At 30.4% G+C, this 17,634-nt stretch overlaps 2 protein-coding genes across 2 annotated transcripts; one reads left to right on the top strand and one right to left on the bottom strand.

Annotated features, from left to right (window-relative positions):
• Nucleotides 1-2,151: 2,151 nt before the first annotated feature.
• On the bottom strand, nucleotides 2,152-9,204 carry LOC103854249 (TLC domain-containing protein At5g14285). The gene is made up of 2 exons (XM_009131183.3): nucleotides 8,039-9,204; nucleotides 2,152-4,241 (listed from the first exon to the last, which is right to left on the bottom strand). Exon 2 carries the CDS (start codon nucleotides 2,944-2,946, stop codon nucleotides 2,194-2,196), a length of 753 nt encoding a protein of 250 aa, XP_009129431.1. The 5' UTR covers nucleotides 2,947-4,241; nucleotides 8,039-9,204; the 3' UTR covers nucleotides 2,152-2,193.
• A 234-nt stretch (nucleotides 9,205-9,438) lies between these two features.
• Nucleotides 9,439-10,333, top strand: LOC103854251 (1,4-dihydroxy-2-naphthoyl-CoA thioesterase 1-like). The gene is made up of 2 exons (XM_009131184.3): nucleotides 9,439-9,803; nucleotides 9,903-10,333. The coding sequence occupies exons 1-2, from the start codon at nucleotides 9,678-9,680 to the stop codon at nucleotides 10,242-10,244; spliced, it is 468 nt and encodes a 155-aa protein (XP_009129432.1). The 5' UTR covers nucleotides 9,439-9,677; the 3' UTR covers nucleotides 10,245-10,333.
• The last annotated feature ends 7,301 nt before the right edge of the window (nucleotides 10,334-17,634 follow it).

The raw sequence follows: 17,634 nt of genomic DNA, 5'->3' as shown, positions 1-17,634 counted from the left end.
CTTTTTTTTAAAACAATATATATACAAAAGTAAAAATATTTAATAAAAAATTTAAAATTAAAATTATGAAAATATTAAAATATATCTTTTATATTTTAATTAATATTATAAAATTTTATAATAAAAAAAATTTCAATAAATTTTCAAAAATTAAAATTATAACTTTCTAAATATAAATTTTATATTTATTATAATTTTATGATTTATATATTTTTATAATTATATTAAAATGTAAATATTGTTAATTTATTATTTGACTGTTACCGCATTTGGTTGTTAACCAGTCATAAGTCACCCGCAAACGCACCAATTTTTAACCGCAGTACCAGTCGTACAAATCTCTTAAAACCGCTAGAGACCGCAACCGCCCGCATCCACAAACTCCCGCAACCGCAACCGCTGCGTTTGAACCAGTCATACCCTTAGTAGACTATTGAATATCATATAATCTCTTTCAAACTCCGTTATATAACGGCATCCTGATTGCATAGTTCAGATTAAGACGTTTCTTGTTGTCCGCAAACATATACATTACGGAAAGAACGAAAAAAAAACATGAAGATTTCAGCGTAGTCTCCAACATTCACTTTGAACATGACATATAAACGAACAAAAGAAATGCTGGCTTATGATTTAATAAAATGAGATGATGCAAATATGTACTGTGAGAGAATATAAATGGTTAAAAAAATCTTTAGGGGGGTTATTGGAACATGGATTTCTATGAAATTTGATGATTTGAATAGTTGAGAGGATTTTACGAGTTAACTAGATTTAACAAATTTTGTCAAATACTTTTACATAGATTTTCATTACTTGTGTATAGAATTCTATTGATTGTAATTAACTTTTAAAGTAAGAAATTAAGGGTGGTAGAAAAAAAGAAAGAAAATCATTTCAATTAAGACAATTCTTAAACAACTTTAAAAAAGTTTTTGTCACAAAAAAGATCTCAAGAAATAAAATGACCAAAAAATTTAATTTCTACTTCTTACTTTAAGATATATAAATAATAAAAAATAATAAAATATTTTTTAATATAATTTCGAAATATATGTTTTAAATTTGATTTTTTGTAAAAAAATTGAATTATTATTTTTGAAATGTTTTTTTTTAAATTCGAAAGTGCTTTTTAAAACTATTTTTTTAATTTTTATTTTAAAATTTTAATATTATTTTCTATTTTTTTAAGTTGTGAATTGTATTATGTTAAAAGTTGTGATTTGTATATTATTTCATTCTTCAATTTGAGTTTTTGTATGTAAATGTATTTTATAACATTGATTTCAAAAATCTTATGGGTATAGATGATATTCTCAAAGTTGAGTACTATGAGTAAAAACAAAGAAAATTTACATCCCAATAACAATAGATTTTAATAGAATCTTAAAATCAATGAAAACTAAACTTTTCCAATAACAAAGGATTTTGAGTGGAATTTAAAAATCATCACCCCAATAACAATGGATTCTATTTAGATTTTAAAAATTCACAAACCAATAACAATGGAATCTCAAAATTTAACAATTCTTCTAGAATTCTTTGCCCAATAACCCCCTCTTAGTGTAGTTGATTTGAAATTTGCATTCTCTTCTAGAAGGAAGGTCATTTGAGTCTTAGTTTTCAGCATGAATTTTGGGATGCCAAGCATGGACACTAGTTATTAATGTTCTATTAATTATCTCTATATAATAAAATTAAAATATATTATTGATTTCACTAGTTCTTGTCATAATAGAACAAAATATGATTATGTCTTATCTTGAGCCACCCCCACTTTAAACAAGTTGATATCTTCTTAACCAGGTACACGCATAAACATTTTAAAAAGAAATTAGCCGTTCTTAAATATCATTATACAGGATGTTGACAAAGTCAAACCCACATTTTTTGTGCTTAGACTTGGTGGTTATCACACAAACATTATCAAGAACACTAAAAAATATCATAAAATTTTGTGGTATATTAAATTTAAACTCTGAAATAAATGTGTTGGGTACATCTGTCATGATTCACGAACAATATGGATATGCCTAATATCATTTTTCGACCCAATGATATGCAGTGTATTAGGTGTTGTTTATGTGGGGTTAAGCTCCAAATCAACGGATATGATTTGATCGGGAGATATTAATTACTTTATGCTAAAAATAGAGAAAAATCTGAGATACGGAAAAATCAAAAGTACATTTTTTATTGAATCTTTTTAGCAATTTTAGAATTTCTTTTTTCTTTGAAGAATAGTACCCACAAATTCCGAATCCAAAGAACACTAACGGAAACGGCAACGACAATAACGACGGTCCACGACACCCAAACCCACCTCGGTATGACGTCATCAGCCCCTCCACTGACGTAAAACCACGTCATCTTAACGATAAGCAACGGCGCGAGAACGCACCTGCAAACACTATACGACGCGTAAAACGGCACCGTAACGAAACGGTGCAGACTCACCGCGAGAGGAGCGTCGGGGCCGCGCGCGTCCGCGAGTGTCCACGAGTTCTGACACGCGCTCGTGGCCTCGGCGACGATGAGGAGCGCGAGGAGAGCGCACGCGCCGTGGGATACCAAATACCGGCACGTGAGGAAGACGAAGAGCACGGCGGCGTGGTGCGCGGCGAAGAGCGCGTCTCCGCCGGCGGGGGAGGGGAAGACGGCGAGGTGGAGGAGATCGGCGAGGAAGTAAGCGGAGCTGAAGTCGAGGACGGAGTTTTGGGACGGAGTGTTGGGGGAGGAGAAGCCGCGGTTGGGGTCGGAGAGGAGAGCGCGCGCGGCGAGGTAGACGGCGGAGACGCCGTGGAGGAGGGAGATTAAGCAGCTGGAGGCTAAGGGGCGAGACGCTGGGCTCCATCTACGGAAGACGTATAAGTAGCCGAGGAGGTAGACGAAGACGAAGACTGAGAAGAAGAATGGCAGATCCTTCAAACTCGTGATTGTCTCCATCACTGACGAAATATCTTCTTGAAGCTCTTTAAAAGTCTATGCGTGTGTCTGTGTATATATATAGATGAGATATATTACGAGAGAAGATTTGACCAATGGAGATGGTTGAGGTTTGTTTAGAGAAAAGAGGTTAAGTGTTGGGGGAAGGATTACACCTAAAACCGATGACGTTTTAAGATGATTATTCTCTAAAATCCTAATCTTGTTATGACTTATGAATGGGTGTCATTCACGTTTCCTATTTCAATTTGGAAATTAATTTTGTAGAGTTTATTTTAAATTGTAGTATCTACCAGGCTAATCTTCTATTTAGTGACCTTTTAAATTTTGTTTAAGTGTCATCATCATATTCAGTTTCATTAAAAAAAAACGACTTGGCTTATTAAAAAAATATGACGTGATTTTAAGGTAAACCTAATATGAACAATTACATTAAATGTTGATTTATATTTTTGATATTTTTTTTATATATGGTATTAATTTATGCATCATCAGCATTAAATAATATAATAGTAAAAATATAATAATATTTAAAAAAAAAAATTGATATGCTATTTAATTATATGTTTTTAATAATTATACAATTTTCTATTACTTAAAATATTCTTCTTCAAAATTGTAACTAAAAAAAATTATGCAATTTTTACAAAAATTATAATTTATAAATTCATAATCCTAATATTTTCTTTTTGATATCTACAAATTCTAGAAATACTATTTAGTTTTGTTCATTTTTTTCATAATTTTACAATTTTTATATCTAAAGATTTTTCTTTTTTAATTTTTACTATTGGTTTAGTATATTTTAACCCAAAAATAGAAAAAAAATTTATCCAAAATTATAATTCTAAATATATTTATACATATTTATTAATAAATATTATTAAAAAGAACAGATTTTCTTTTATCTTAAATTTTATGTTTAATGAAATCAAAATTAAAATATTGATAAAATAATAAAATCTAAAATATTAATAAAAATATTTTTAAATACAATATAATTTTAATTTTTTATTATTGTACATGGTACACGAAAACAACTAGTTCTATTTGATTATTATACTTTTCTGGATAACTATTATATGAACTTCATTATACGTTAATGAAGCTCCATGCTCTGCTCATCACGTTGAACCACAAGGTGAAGAAGGTGTCATAGTTTCCGGCAGTTGGGACGGGCTTGTCTGCATCTCAGATGCCAAGTCCAATTATTACTATGATCCAGCCATGGGACGGTCTCAAACCCTCCCTCTTTCCATGTTTCAGTGACAAGTATTTAGACAATAAAGACAATCCTACTATATAAAAGAAGCTAATTTGAAGGCCAAAGAGGGATGCCACATAGGTAAAAAATTCTCCTACTATATAAAAGAAGCTAATTTGAAGGCCAAAGAGAGATGCCACATAGACAAAAAAATTTCTCACCAATCATTTTGCCATGTCATCACGGCCCAACATTCATCTTGCAGCAAGCAAAAGTTTAAGCTCATTCTTATTATTTTTCTTGAGGTCCAGTAGTCATCTTGCAGCTTCTTCCTCGCGAACCCTAGGCGCTTCCTCTGACATCAAGTTCTCGAAATCGATTGTCTATCTCCCTCCTCCGGAATAACGCCTGTATCAATGAAAAAACCGAGCCCAACCTTCAATGCTCCTTAATCACCCTTCAAGACAAGTGGCTGTCACAGGACCATCCACTTCGAAGATGCTGTTTCTTCATTCCTGGGAAGCTTGCAACCATGCCAATGGAGACATACTGTTTAGCTTTCTGATATAAATCAATCCAGTATTCATCGCTTATTATTGTTTGTTCACCATATAATAGGCATGCTTCTTCTATATATTGACTAAAATAGTACTTTGATCTTATCTATAGGGTACAGTAGCACAAGGTTTCATTGCTCAAAACCGTCTCGAGTGATATGAAAGTCGGCTCAAGCATGGCACCATCTACACACTCCAACAGCAAGGCTATGTTCCGTGTAGCTGATCAGAAGCGTGTTATTTGCTTTAAACACGACTCTGTCCTTTCAGGGCCTAAAGAAAATAGTCTCTCCAATTTTGTCAGACCGATTCAGAACGCACTCCTTTACAGATTTTGAAGCCAATTGTGATCTCAGAGGTGATCTTCATGGTGAGTTTAGCCCAACTCCCATCGACTTACTTCTCCTTGCAAATTCACACTATAACTCTGTCTCTGTTGTAGATGTTCTTGGCCACCTTAGGTTGGTTGATGGTCATCCTCTCTATCCATGTCCAGTATTATGTATTACGTAAGGCGCAACTTTCTGGAAAGTATTGGCCCATTTGCAGCTTAAAAAGTAAGAAATTATTATTAATGGCTTGAAGTGTAATATAACTTGCAGTTCTTCAAAGGTACACTGTCTTATTTTCTCATACAAAGAAATCAGTGACGCTATGTGTGGTTTTGATAGAATTCTTCAGATCAATGAAGGTGGTTTTGGTAGTGTTTATAAAGCCATCATTAACTATCCAACTGCAACTGGCGGAGATTCTCATTCTGTTCCACTTGCTGTCGCTGTTAAGAGATTCAAACGATAAAGTCAATAGGTATGTATGTCATTGGTTATGCCTTGGTAATGAAAACAATAGTATTCGAACTTTGTCCAATAAAAAGGTTTACGTTTGATATTATTGATCATCTGTTTCTAATAAAAGGGCACAAGCAATGGCTTGATTTAATTATTGGGCGTAGTTAATGACTTAAACTTAGTGCGTCTCTTAGGATATTGCTCAGAGGACACAAAGATTTTTTTGCTATGGAAACAAAGGCTTGAGATCATGCTCCGTGCAGCTCAAGGATTGGCTTATTTGCATGAACTCCAGGTAAATCAACAAAGAATCTGGTTTTACAACAGACCCTTTTCATTGTTTTATACATTAACTAGATGCATGTCTCTTGACCAGGTAATATACGGAGACTTCAAATCATGATACGTTTTTTTCGATGATGATTTTAATCCAAAATAATCAGGCGTTGGTCTGGCTAAAGAAAGGTATTGGAGATAATACTCAATTTGTTACTGCAGTAAGTAACATGTCCCCCGTCTCTCTTACAAATTTAGAATATTATTAGTTACTTCTTCAACAAGTAACCAATTCACATTTTCCGTTTTTCATGATTCTCTCAAGAGAGTACCAGAAGAAACGACTATGCATCTTGGGAGTATGTAGAACCTGTCATCACAAGAACCACATCGATGTAAATATCTTTGGATTTGTTACGTACAGGATTATTGCTGGTCTTCGCACACTCAAGCGAATGAAAAGATTCTTTTGGAAAGGATCAAACTATTTTGTGTTCATATATATTATATAATGTTTTGGATTGATAGTTGACTTTAAATCTATGAAACAAATATTTTTTATGCTATGGTTAGCAGAGTGGCTAAAGAGAAACCCAAACATCGCCTTTGTCGTGAAAGTCTTTGTAAGATCATTTCGGAATCAAATTCCGAAGATATGAAAAGTTCTGTTGGAAAATTTACTAGAAGGGTTATGAGAGCAAACATGATTATTTTCTATATTTAGAATAGTAGAGAATAATTATGGTTTTCTCTACCTTATTTTACAATACAAAACGATATGTTAAGTGTGCATTAATAAGGATATTGCATCAATTATTTCTCACCTAAACTCTCTATCTCATCTATTTATTTTGAGAGTGTTTCAAAAAGTCTGAAAGACTCGCATCAAAAATTCTCAAATCAAAGAGTTTATATACTGTATTCTAACCATTTGTTTTGGAAATAATTAAATTACTGTTTTGGCATTAAAGGCTGCCAAATGGTACCTATTTCGCTATCATACATACGAACATACCAATATGAAAATGTATATCTGAATATAAACGCTGCTAATCTAAACCAAAAACGTAATACTTTTCTAATAAATATTTATTAATACAATAACATTTTTATAAAGATACACACGCATCATTACCTTTTTTTTAATTAAACTTTGTTTTTTTTCTATTTTTGGTACAAATGTTAAGAAATACAAAACTATGTTTCCTACGAAGGTTGAAGAAATCAAACATATCTTATGTTTATGGAGAAATTTGAAATGTTCTAATTCTTAATCTAATTATTTCTATATAAAACCAAATTCTAAATTGTGTGTTACAGCATTAAAGCAACTGTAGATTTGATTTTCCGCTACAAAGACACTTACGCTGAATACATTCTCTAATCAAAATGAAACTTTTTTTAAATACAAATCAAAATGAAACTAATAAGTACATTCACATATAAATACGTCAATACTGCTATACAAAATAAATATAATTACAAATTATTATTAGTTGAATTTTAGACCACAAAAATGTAACTCTACCAAAAATACAATAATATGTTTTTTATAAATATAGATTTATCAATATGGTTAAGTTACAATAAATTACGATTACATGCTTTTATAATGGTTTGAGAATATACGTTTACACATTACTACACTATTATACGGAGAAAATAGTTAAAAATATATAAATAATACACAATATAGTATTACGTTTAATATATGTAAATCACACGTGCACCCATCAATACTTGAGCATCAAAATAGAAAAGCAAAATTATGTTGTTAGTCACAAACATCCATCTTATTATATATATAAGTTAAAAGCCAACTTAAAATTAACATGTATAATATTTAATATAAAAGAATTGACATGAAATATATAATAACTATTCTAAAAGTAAAATAAAATCTTAAATAACAAAAAATGTTTTAGAGAATGTAACTTTTTTTAAAAAAGTATTAATTTAAAGAATCATGTCTATTAAATTAATATAAAATAGTACACAAAAAAATAATTATTTATATAAAATTAAATTGCTACCAGTGCAAACTTATTGGAAAGCTAACATCAAACAATTAAAAAAACAAATTATAATCGAATCTAAACAACACTCAAAATTATTTCAATAAAATAGTGAATGTATTTATGTTGTACCATGACAAACTGTAAAATAGTTTGTATTATAGATTGTTTCCTTGATTTCAATTTTTCATACAACAAATTTCATTTTCAAAATTTACAGACCAATAATCCGCGCGTAGAGCGCACAAGAACTTAGTGTTACATAACAAAACGATCTCCAACACGTCATCATGCGAGGTTTTCGATTTTAAGGCCAAGGAATAAAGATACGCCCTTATAGGGTAACCAAATACGAAGGGACCAACAGTTGCAAAGGGATGTGCTTATCTCAAAGCTAAGAAGGTGGTTGGCTCAAAGCGCTTTCATCCTACTCCCCAAGTTTTGGATGGTCTTTGCCACACTGAGTTCATTCTTTATTTCCAGAATCAAAGATTGATAAAACTACTAGTCAAAGCTCACTGATTAATAGCTTATCATCTCAAAAAGAATTCATCTAGCTACAACAAATAGTAAAAATAGATTCTTACACAAATAATGATTAGGCTAAACTAAGGACAAGTATACGGACCAGTGGAAGCGTTTTCTCGCGTGCTTTTAAAATGATATCTGCAAACTTGCTCACAGTGCAGCTCTATATTGCTTCTCAGATGAAGCCGGAGTTTCTAATATATTTCCCGAAGCATAAACTGTGAGATACTCACTTCATGACTTAAATAAAGAAACTTTTTTTCTCTGCATCTTACCATCATGTTGACCATCTGATTCATCAGAACTAGGCTTTTGCTGAGAAGAAACATCCATCTGCTCAGGCGCACCAGCAGATTCTGTAATAAATAAATACACCAGAGGTACAAACTTTAAATATGTATGATGTATCCAGTGAAAGTAATTTTGCAACCAGCTGCAGTCGCATACATCTATTACATTTCTTTACTGCGGCTAACTATAGTTGTTCCAGCAGAGTAATAATATATAGTAATTAATAGGGGAGATAATCCAGGAAGCTGAGTAACACAGAGCAATCAGGTTGTAGAACGAATAAACAAATCCTCTACTTAGAGCATGATTAATAGAGTTTCTTAGGGTGAGGCTTTTATCGGAATATAAGAAATGTCTCTTAATTTTTGATTAAAAAAACTAAGAATTGGCTCTTAGTTTTTTTAGTTAAAAGTTAAAAGACGGTTTCTTATACTCTGATAAAAATCTCACCTTAAGAACTTCCATTAATCATGCTCTTATAAATCTAAAATGTTTTAAATACTCACAACTTCCTTCAAAAAATTCATCTCTTTGCGCCACAGACTTGCAGTTTCAAGCATCTGGAAGTTTTTTAAATACTCACTATATATATTTTTAAAATACTATATATATCGGTAGAATAGATTAATTAATGTTTGTTAATTATCTTAAATATCATTAAATATATAATAAATTAAAATAAAACTTAAAAATAATAATAACTAAACTAATGATTTATTTTAAAATTAAACAGAATATGACAAATAAACAAATTAATTTATCATATAATAGTATAAAATAATATAATAAATAAGTTTATTATGTGCCACAAACGGGCCTTAATTTAATCTAGCCCATTAGAAGGGATCAAGTCCCACATTCGACCAAAACAAAAGATTCGAACAGATAAGAAGCCTATCGGCATTTGACATTTGGACCAGGGGGGAGTGGGCCCCCGCTATCACTATGAGTTTCAAAAATATTCGACCAACAAGACAATTCAACCTATCCTACCCACTTTAGTCCCAGCCTCTGTTATTATCAAACTCCTAAGAAGACACTCACCTACCTAACCCCACCACAGATCGCACAAATGGATTCTGAATCGTCCAAAACCAAAGCTTTAGCCCTTCCGCTTCACATCTTAGGCTTCGAGATCGATGAATTATCTACAACACGTGTCACTGGTCGTCTTCCCGTTTCTCAAATCTGCTGTCAGGTTCTCTTTGTTCGTCTTTCTTCTTCCTCTTCAGTTTGATAATCAACCCTTTTGCTTTTTTGAGAAATTTCCTTTTTTTTTTTTTTGCTTTCTGAAAAGCCTTTCAAGGTGTTACACGGTGGTGTATCTGCTTTGATCGCTGAGTCTTTAGCAAGTATAGGAGCTTACATGGCTACTGATCTCAAAAGGGTCGCTGGAATTCAACTCTCGATCAACCACTTAAAGACTGCCGATCTTGGAGACACTGTATTCGCCGAAGCATCTCCTGTAAGCTCAGGCAAAACCATTCAGGTTTGGGAAGTCAAGCTTTGGAAGTCAAGAAATGATTCGGAGAACAAAACCTTAATATCTTCCTCTAGAGTCACACTCCTCTGTAATCTTCCTACCCCTGGTCACGCCAAAAATGTATCGGACCCACTCAAAATGATCTCCAAATTGTAGACTAAAAGCTCTCTCTATACTTATATATATAAACGGATATGAGTCATTGTATTTTATCTTGCTAATGGCATTTTTAATTTTCACTTGTATGGAATTCTAAACTTAACCCTTTTTGATGATGATAATAAGCTAAGACTGACAAAAAAACCGTCAGCTGTCGCTGTCCCTGATCTGCAAGTTCTACTTGAATATCAAGTATATATCTTTGGGATATAGTTAAAGAACACCCCCATTTTCAGATAATAGTTTTTTTGGGTATAAATGTTAAGTTTCCGGGTAATAGTTAAAGAACATGAAGTAGCATTCTTCTTTGATCACATTTTCTTCATTCTAGTTATCATTGGCTTCGATTGGTAATAACTTTGACTTTAGCCCTAACTTTAGAATTGTGGTTATAGTGATTTTGGTTTTAAAAACTAGAGCTGTGGGATGTGAACCTCTACAGTTCGCGGAAGAAACAACGCTAATATTAATTACAATTTAAAAAATACTAATTATATCTATATTAATAAAGTTGAATAGAAAGGCTCCACATATGTCCATGTCAGCATACCATGTTCCTTTTCGTTTTCGTGATATGTGGCGAGCAGGGAGGGGGCTTCTTTTGTTTTTCTACAGGAAGCGCGTCTGTGAAAGTTGAAACTGTGATGTATTGGACCTCACTTAGCCCAAAACTAATTTTATAAATTTAAACGATATAATAATGTGTACTAAACTCACCGAATCTAATCTCTTATATATTAAAAGAGAAACATTGTCAATAAATGTGTTCACACTTATATTGACACATGTCATGCTCACAATCATTTCAATTTTATTATGCTTAAAATTGCCTAATTAGCAAAATATGTTTCCAAGTTTGCATCTCATGTGTCCCTACATAAAAATAGTTTTGGTATATGACTGTTATCTTGCGATTAAAACTCCAACTTTAATATTTTCATTGATTAAAAACGTGAGAAAAATTGGTTGACTAAGTTGAAGAATATTTGTTGAGCTTTTTGTAACCGGTATGGTTATTCTCCTTCCTTCGAGCTTTCACGAGCTGTATATAAGCGAGATGAACTTGATGAAACAAAAAATCGAAATAAGCTTCTCCAACCGAAACCAGCATGGTTGTTCTCCTTCGATGTGCTGTCACGAGTAGTATGTAAGCAAGCTGAACTCGATGAAATAGCACATCGAAAGAAGCTTCTCCTACTGAAACATGCATGGTTGGTTTCCTTCCTTTGATATTTCACGAGGCTATACTTCATAAAGTGTAGAGTGGAAGAATAACATATAGCACTTCGCATTGCATGAGATTAACAGTCTGCAACAATAGGAAGAACATACTTAGCCGAAAAAAAATATTGAAAGTTAAGAGAATACATCATCAGACACTCATGGCGAACTACTTTGATGTGTGCCATTCCAAGAGGCGGGGTTTTAGGACATCGTGTGAGTGGATAATGGAGCAGCGAACTAACTAGAACAGTATGACCTCCCTTTGCCAGCTGGCATAGCACATCTAAGAGATCGAGAGATAGCCATGCATGATTGGAAAGTCTTAATTTTTGGAATGGCTATGCATGATATTATTGACAAATAGATGGTCAGAAGAATAGCGACAGAAACATGTAGAATAAAGCTCTACTGGAAAATAGATGGCCAGAAGAATAGCGACAGAAACCACCATATCGGATTCTCTCTTATAATATATAAGGGAAGTTAAGTCTGTGTGTTACTTCTTCATGTTTCATATCTTAACGTAATCTGCATGGAAAAATTGACGTAAATAAGTCTTCCCTCCATCTTTCAGAATTGAATACTGTAATTTACTCCATGAACCATCCATATAGACTATGCAACAGTAAGTAGTAACATAGCTTAGGTTCTTAATGGTAGAGTGACTGATCTTACTATCAATTATCAAATTGTTATTTTGAACGTGGTATATTTGTCATTTTCATTGTTATTCAGTTAGTAATGAACCTAAATCTGCCAGAACTATTATTCAAGATCACAAGAAACAAGATGTGTAATCCTTTCTAACTATACACATATTATTGATGAGTTATTTTTGTCTGCTCGATTGATGAGTTATTCGTCAAAATTTGAAATGTATCTTTTTAAAATATGTTTCAGTTTGCTATTTAAGATGCATCGTTAATAAACATCCATCAGGTTGTTATTCCTAGAGTAGTGAACCATATCAAATTTGTCATTTCTCATTATTATTCAGTTAGTAATGAACCTTAGGTTGTCAACTATGATTTTACATAGCTGAAACTCACTCGGGTTTGTCTTGGTCATGGTAAACAATACTTTGTCTATATTTTTCTAAATATAATCGTTCAAGGTTATTCAGTTCGTATTGAACATCATGTTCTTTATTATAAACAACACAGCTGAAACTCACTTCGGATTTGTCTTAGTCATAATAAACAAAAGATCTGTCTGTATTTCTAAGTTTAAACTGGTGTTAAAGAACATATGAGTTCCGTAAGACAACTCGTGTTCAATTACATTTCATGGAGTCATTTTTTATGTGTTACAAATTGTATATGTCGTTTATTATGTATAAATATGCGACATCTAAAATATTTTTGTTATTGTTAAGATTACTTGGAGAAGCGTCTAACATTCAATGTGTCTATGTGTCAGTGTATATCTTATGAGTTAATGAAATCCCTTTAGCTGTTTAGAAAAGTAATGTCAATTTTTTGCCTACCAATTTAATTTAATTATATAGAAAATAGATAAATGTGATATTTATATTTACTTACCATAAAATGATAGTAAATAAACAAGAATGATTTGTCTACCAATTTAATTATATTGCTAATAATTAATTTTCTTCAATTATTAATTATATATTTCCTATTTGTTATTATACAATATAAAAATGTAAAATAAATAATAATACATAAAATAATTTGTATATACAAGGTCCATCACACACAAGATGTGGATAAATGGTTGTTATTCAGTATTTATACATTTGTTAACTATTATTAAGATGTATAACAAAATGTGTAGTAGAGTTTATAATCACTAAATATAATTTTTTTTTAATAAATTTATTCCGCACATGGTGCGGGTTATCACCTAGTTTAATATATTAAGCCCAAAACGAGTTTTTTCTATACGTTTTACTAATGAAAATGAGTCTTAGTCATTAAAAAATTCAGATTAGAGAATAAAAAAATCCCATAATCCAATTACCATCCATATACATCTATCTATACTATTAAATACAATATGATAACAAAAAATATATATACTCAACACCCAATTTAAACAACACATGGAATCCAATATACACTCATTTACGATGCTTGTGAAAAAAAATATATACAACAATTACTATGAAAAGAATTTTACTTTTCAAAATTATATTTAAAAAATCAATTACAGAGAAAGAACACGTCTAGCAATAAACAGAGAAAGAAGCATACAATGCATATATCGTTTTCCTCTTCTGTAGTTGGAGACCTATTAGTACCCTCTAGATCGGTAATGATCAGATCAATGTCTAGTCTTGATGTTGCGTTTTGGTTATAGTCTTTGATAGTTAGAGTAACTTGAAGATCATTAGCTAAAATATTGTTGTCGTCTCTTACTTCATTCATCAGGTATTGGATAGTTTCTTCAATGAGAAATGTTGAATCCATTTTGAAGAGGAAAACGAGATGAATGAAGTAAGAGACGACAACAATATTTTAGCTAATGATCTTCAAGTTATTCTAACTATCAAAGACTATAACCAAAATGCAACATCAAGACTAGACGTTGATCTGATCATTACCGATCTAGAGGGTACTAATAGGCTTCCAACTACAGAAGAGGAAAACGATATATGCATTGTATGCTTCGGAAATTACAATGATGGAAACAATCTTTGAATCGGGGTGCGGAATGTCATGGTATGCTAACATGTATTCCATGTTCTCAGTTATTGAGTCATTAAAATTATCTTGGCAATCGATGATAGATGGTTGTGTGTTGGGTTTGTGGATGTAGACTTGGAGTGTTTGTTTTGGGTTTTCAACTGAACATTTTGTTTTTGATGTGAAAGCCGATGAGATATAAGTGGTTGGTTACTAATTTTTGGAGTATTTGTGGGAGCATAAGGTAATGTAGAAATGTATTCTATAGAGTGAGGTTAAATAGATGATTTTATTGTCTTCTTCTAACTTTTGGTTTTAAGTATCATTTATTCATGGGTGTTAAATTTTTTAGAGTTATTTGTTTGTGTTGAATTGACTTTTTTAAAACGTTTTTCAGTTTTTTTTATGAAGACTATTTTTTTTATAAAGACTATGTATTAATTGTATATTGCGTTTATTTGGAGGGAGACTATCATAGTATTAGTTGTTATATAGGGTTCAGCTTTAGTAATAACTAGAGTCTTTTTTTTTGACATCATAACTAGAGTCTAACCCGCGCTAAACGCGGGTATTTTATTTTTTAATTTTGACAAAAAAAATTAGAATTTTTATTTTAAACATTTTAGGTTTATTTTTTATTAATATGTTTATACACAATTGTGCAATTTGGTATTTGTAAAATATTTACATGTGATTAAAGTGGGTTGTTAAATATTTTAACAGTTCTATTTTATACATTATCAGATTTCATTTTTTTAATTGAAATTATTAGCAGATAAGATAAAAATTTCATTATGTAAAATTTTGTTTGTGTTTATTTTTGGTTTTTTTACTAACAAAATAAATTACTATGATTTGAATTTGATGTGTTAGTTTTAAATGGCTTTAGATCTTTGAGGAATGTTATTCTCTTAAGAATTGTATGAAAACAAACTTTTCTGTACGTAGAAGAATGGTTTTAAAATGTTGTAATTTCGTATTGCATGTGTGTATATTAATAGCGTGGATTTTAGTTGTTAATAAAATATTGCGTTTGAAAAAATTAGTTATGCTCGAATATTAATGTGGATATAAGGGGGTGATTGAGAGTTGATGTAGGTGTTGTCCACAACCCTATTTATTTTTACAGCACCAAATTCAGAGCAATCAAGCTTTAAATTTTTTTTTTGAAATCACAGCTCTTAAAATAACCTACAGCTGTACAAATGCTATAGTAATAAAATCTAAATCCACAGCAAAAAGTCTACAGATTTTTTTCTAGAGCAAAATTTTTAAAACTACAGCCATTACTAATCGGACCCAAAATCAATTGAATTTTTTAATATATTCAATTGTTATATATATTTAGATTAGAAATAAATTTTAGGTTTTAATAAATATGACCTAGTGTATGTAAATATATATATAGGATATTAACCTATTAATCGTTCTAACCGGTAATTAAAGATAATCTATACTATTATTTGCAAAGTAAGTTTTTGGAATCGAATTCTCACGTTAAAAGTTAGAGTAGTTAATAACGTTTATACCCTTAATGAATAAAAAGTATAATTAAATTAAAAAGTAGAAACAAAATTTTAATTTATTTGATTAGATAATTGATTAAAATTAATAATAGTAAAAATTATCCAAAATCTAAAAATATAATTTTAAAAATAGATAATTTATGTATATATTGTATCGTTATCTGAAAAAGTCTTTTAGTAAAAAGTTAAAAACATGAATTATTTATAAAAAGTTAAAAACATGAATTATATAACTAAATATTAATCAAATAAAATTCTTAATTGTATAATTAAAATAGAATATTGAATTATCCAAAATCTAAAAATATAATTAAAAAAAAGATAATTTCTCTATATATATATATATATATATTGTATTGTTATCTGAAAATGTATTTTATTAAAAAGTTAAAACATAAATTATATAATTAAATATTAATACAATAAAAAAATTAATTCTATAATTAAAAATATAATATTAAGTTATTTTAAGATTTATTTTAGTATAATGAATATAGTATACAAAGAACTTTTCAAAAATTATGAAAATGTTTAAGCCCGCATCGCGGGCAAAACACCTACTTAGTATATATATAGTATCTTAATAAAATTCCGAAAATATTTCTAGATTTAAATGATTTAATATATAATATTTGATATCTTAATAAATTTTGAGCAAATATTGGTTAGGTAAATGAATATCAAAACAATAAATGTTTGTTACGATTTCAAATTGTTGAACTTGGTTTTGTTTTTTATTTGAAACTTAATTATTAAATAAATTAGGAATATTTAAAATATATATTTAATTAAAACTGGTTTATATTATAATATTTTTGTTCAGAAACCTATATATATTATATACTTTGTTTGACATATGCATGTATTTTCAGATTATAAATTTTCATATAACATATGAAAACTTTTTTTTAATATATGAAAACTTGATTCTTATTTATACAAATCTGACATAGTATAGATATACGACAACAAAATTATACATTAATAGAATACTTAAATATGTGCTTACTCATGTTCAAAACAATTATATATGCATACATATAAAAGAAGTCGTGGATATCATGCATCATCAATGAAAATACACTATGCTCCTAGTTAATTAACGGCCCACCAGAGTATGTGATTACTTATCATTGTGCAAATCGTTGTACTTTAATCCTGAGCAATATTAATTTGGTATTGTAGATATAACAGAAAGTGGGTTAGACGAATCACAAATGTCAAAGTATGGAAACGGTTTAGAATTATTAATCAGTTTTTGTTAAGAAAATACATTGAATTATCAATCAGTTTCAATTATTTTTAATGCTTCAGATATTATTAAATCTCTTGTTGGAACATTTAAAATTTAAGTTACGACCATTGTATAGTAGATAAAAAATAAGACTCTGTTTTAATAGAGTAGATGTTACTTTAATTATAAATTGCTAAGCAGTATATGGTTTGGGCCAAATATGTTAGTTCTCTGTACATCAAAAATAATTACAAAGACCTCATATAATATTTTATATCAAAAAAACTAAAATCGATATTACCCTCCATATCAAACTATTAAATTACAAACAAAACATCTAAAATTATACTCCCCGATTATCAATCCAATTTGAAATCGATCCTCCCTGAAAGTAACTTTGATAATGAAACTATGTCTAGACTAGTGGTTACAAGAACTACCATCTGGATAAAACTTGCAGAAATCATATATACGTAGTGAGATGAAATCTTGAATACACGAACTAATTGATTTAAAAAAGTCTATATGTAGACGATAAGCATATTAATAATCTTGAAGCATTTGGAAAAACGGGGTTGAGTGTAGCTCAAGCAAGGGCTTCATGCCAAGCTACATTTGTCATGGAAGCAATTGTTGTATCTCAATCCAAAGCCAAACTGTGGAGCGTATATGGTATGACCGATACTCTGGTTAGAGCACTCTACCCAATGGAATATATTGGAAAAGGGAACTAAAGAAGAAAAATAGAAGCCGAAGAA

The sequence above is a fragment of the Brassica rapa genome, chromosome A02, assembly GCF_000309985.2.
Source record: "Brassica rapa cultivar Chiifu-401-42 chromosome A02, CAAS_Brap_v3.01, whole genome shotgun sequence".
Taxonomy (NCBI): Eukaryota; Viridiplantae; Streptophyta; class Magnoliopsida; order Brassicales; family Brassicaceae; genus Brassica; species Brassica rapa.
The sequence above is the reverse complement of the archived record's forward strand: the minus strand, read 5'-3'. Positions and strand labels throughout refer to the sequence as shown.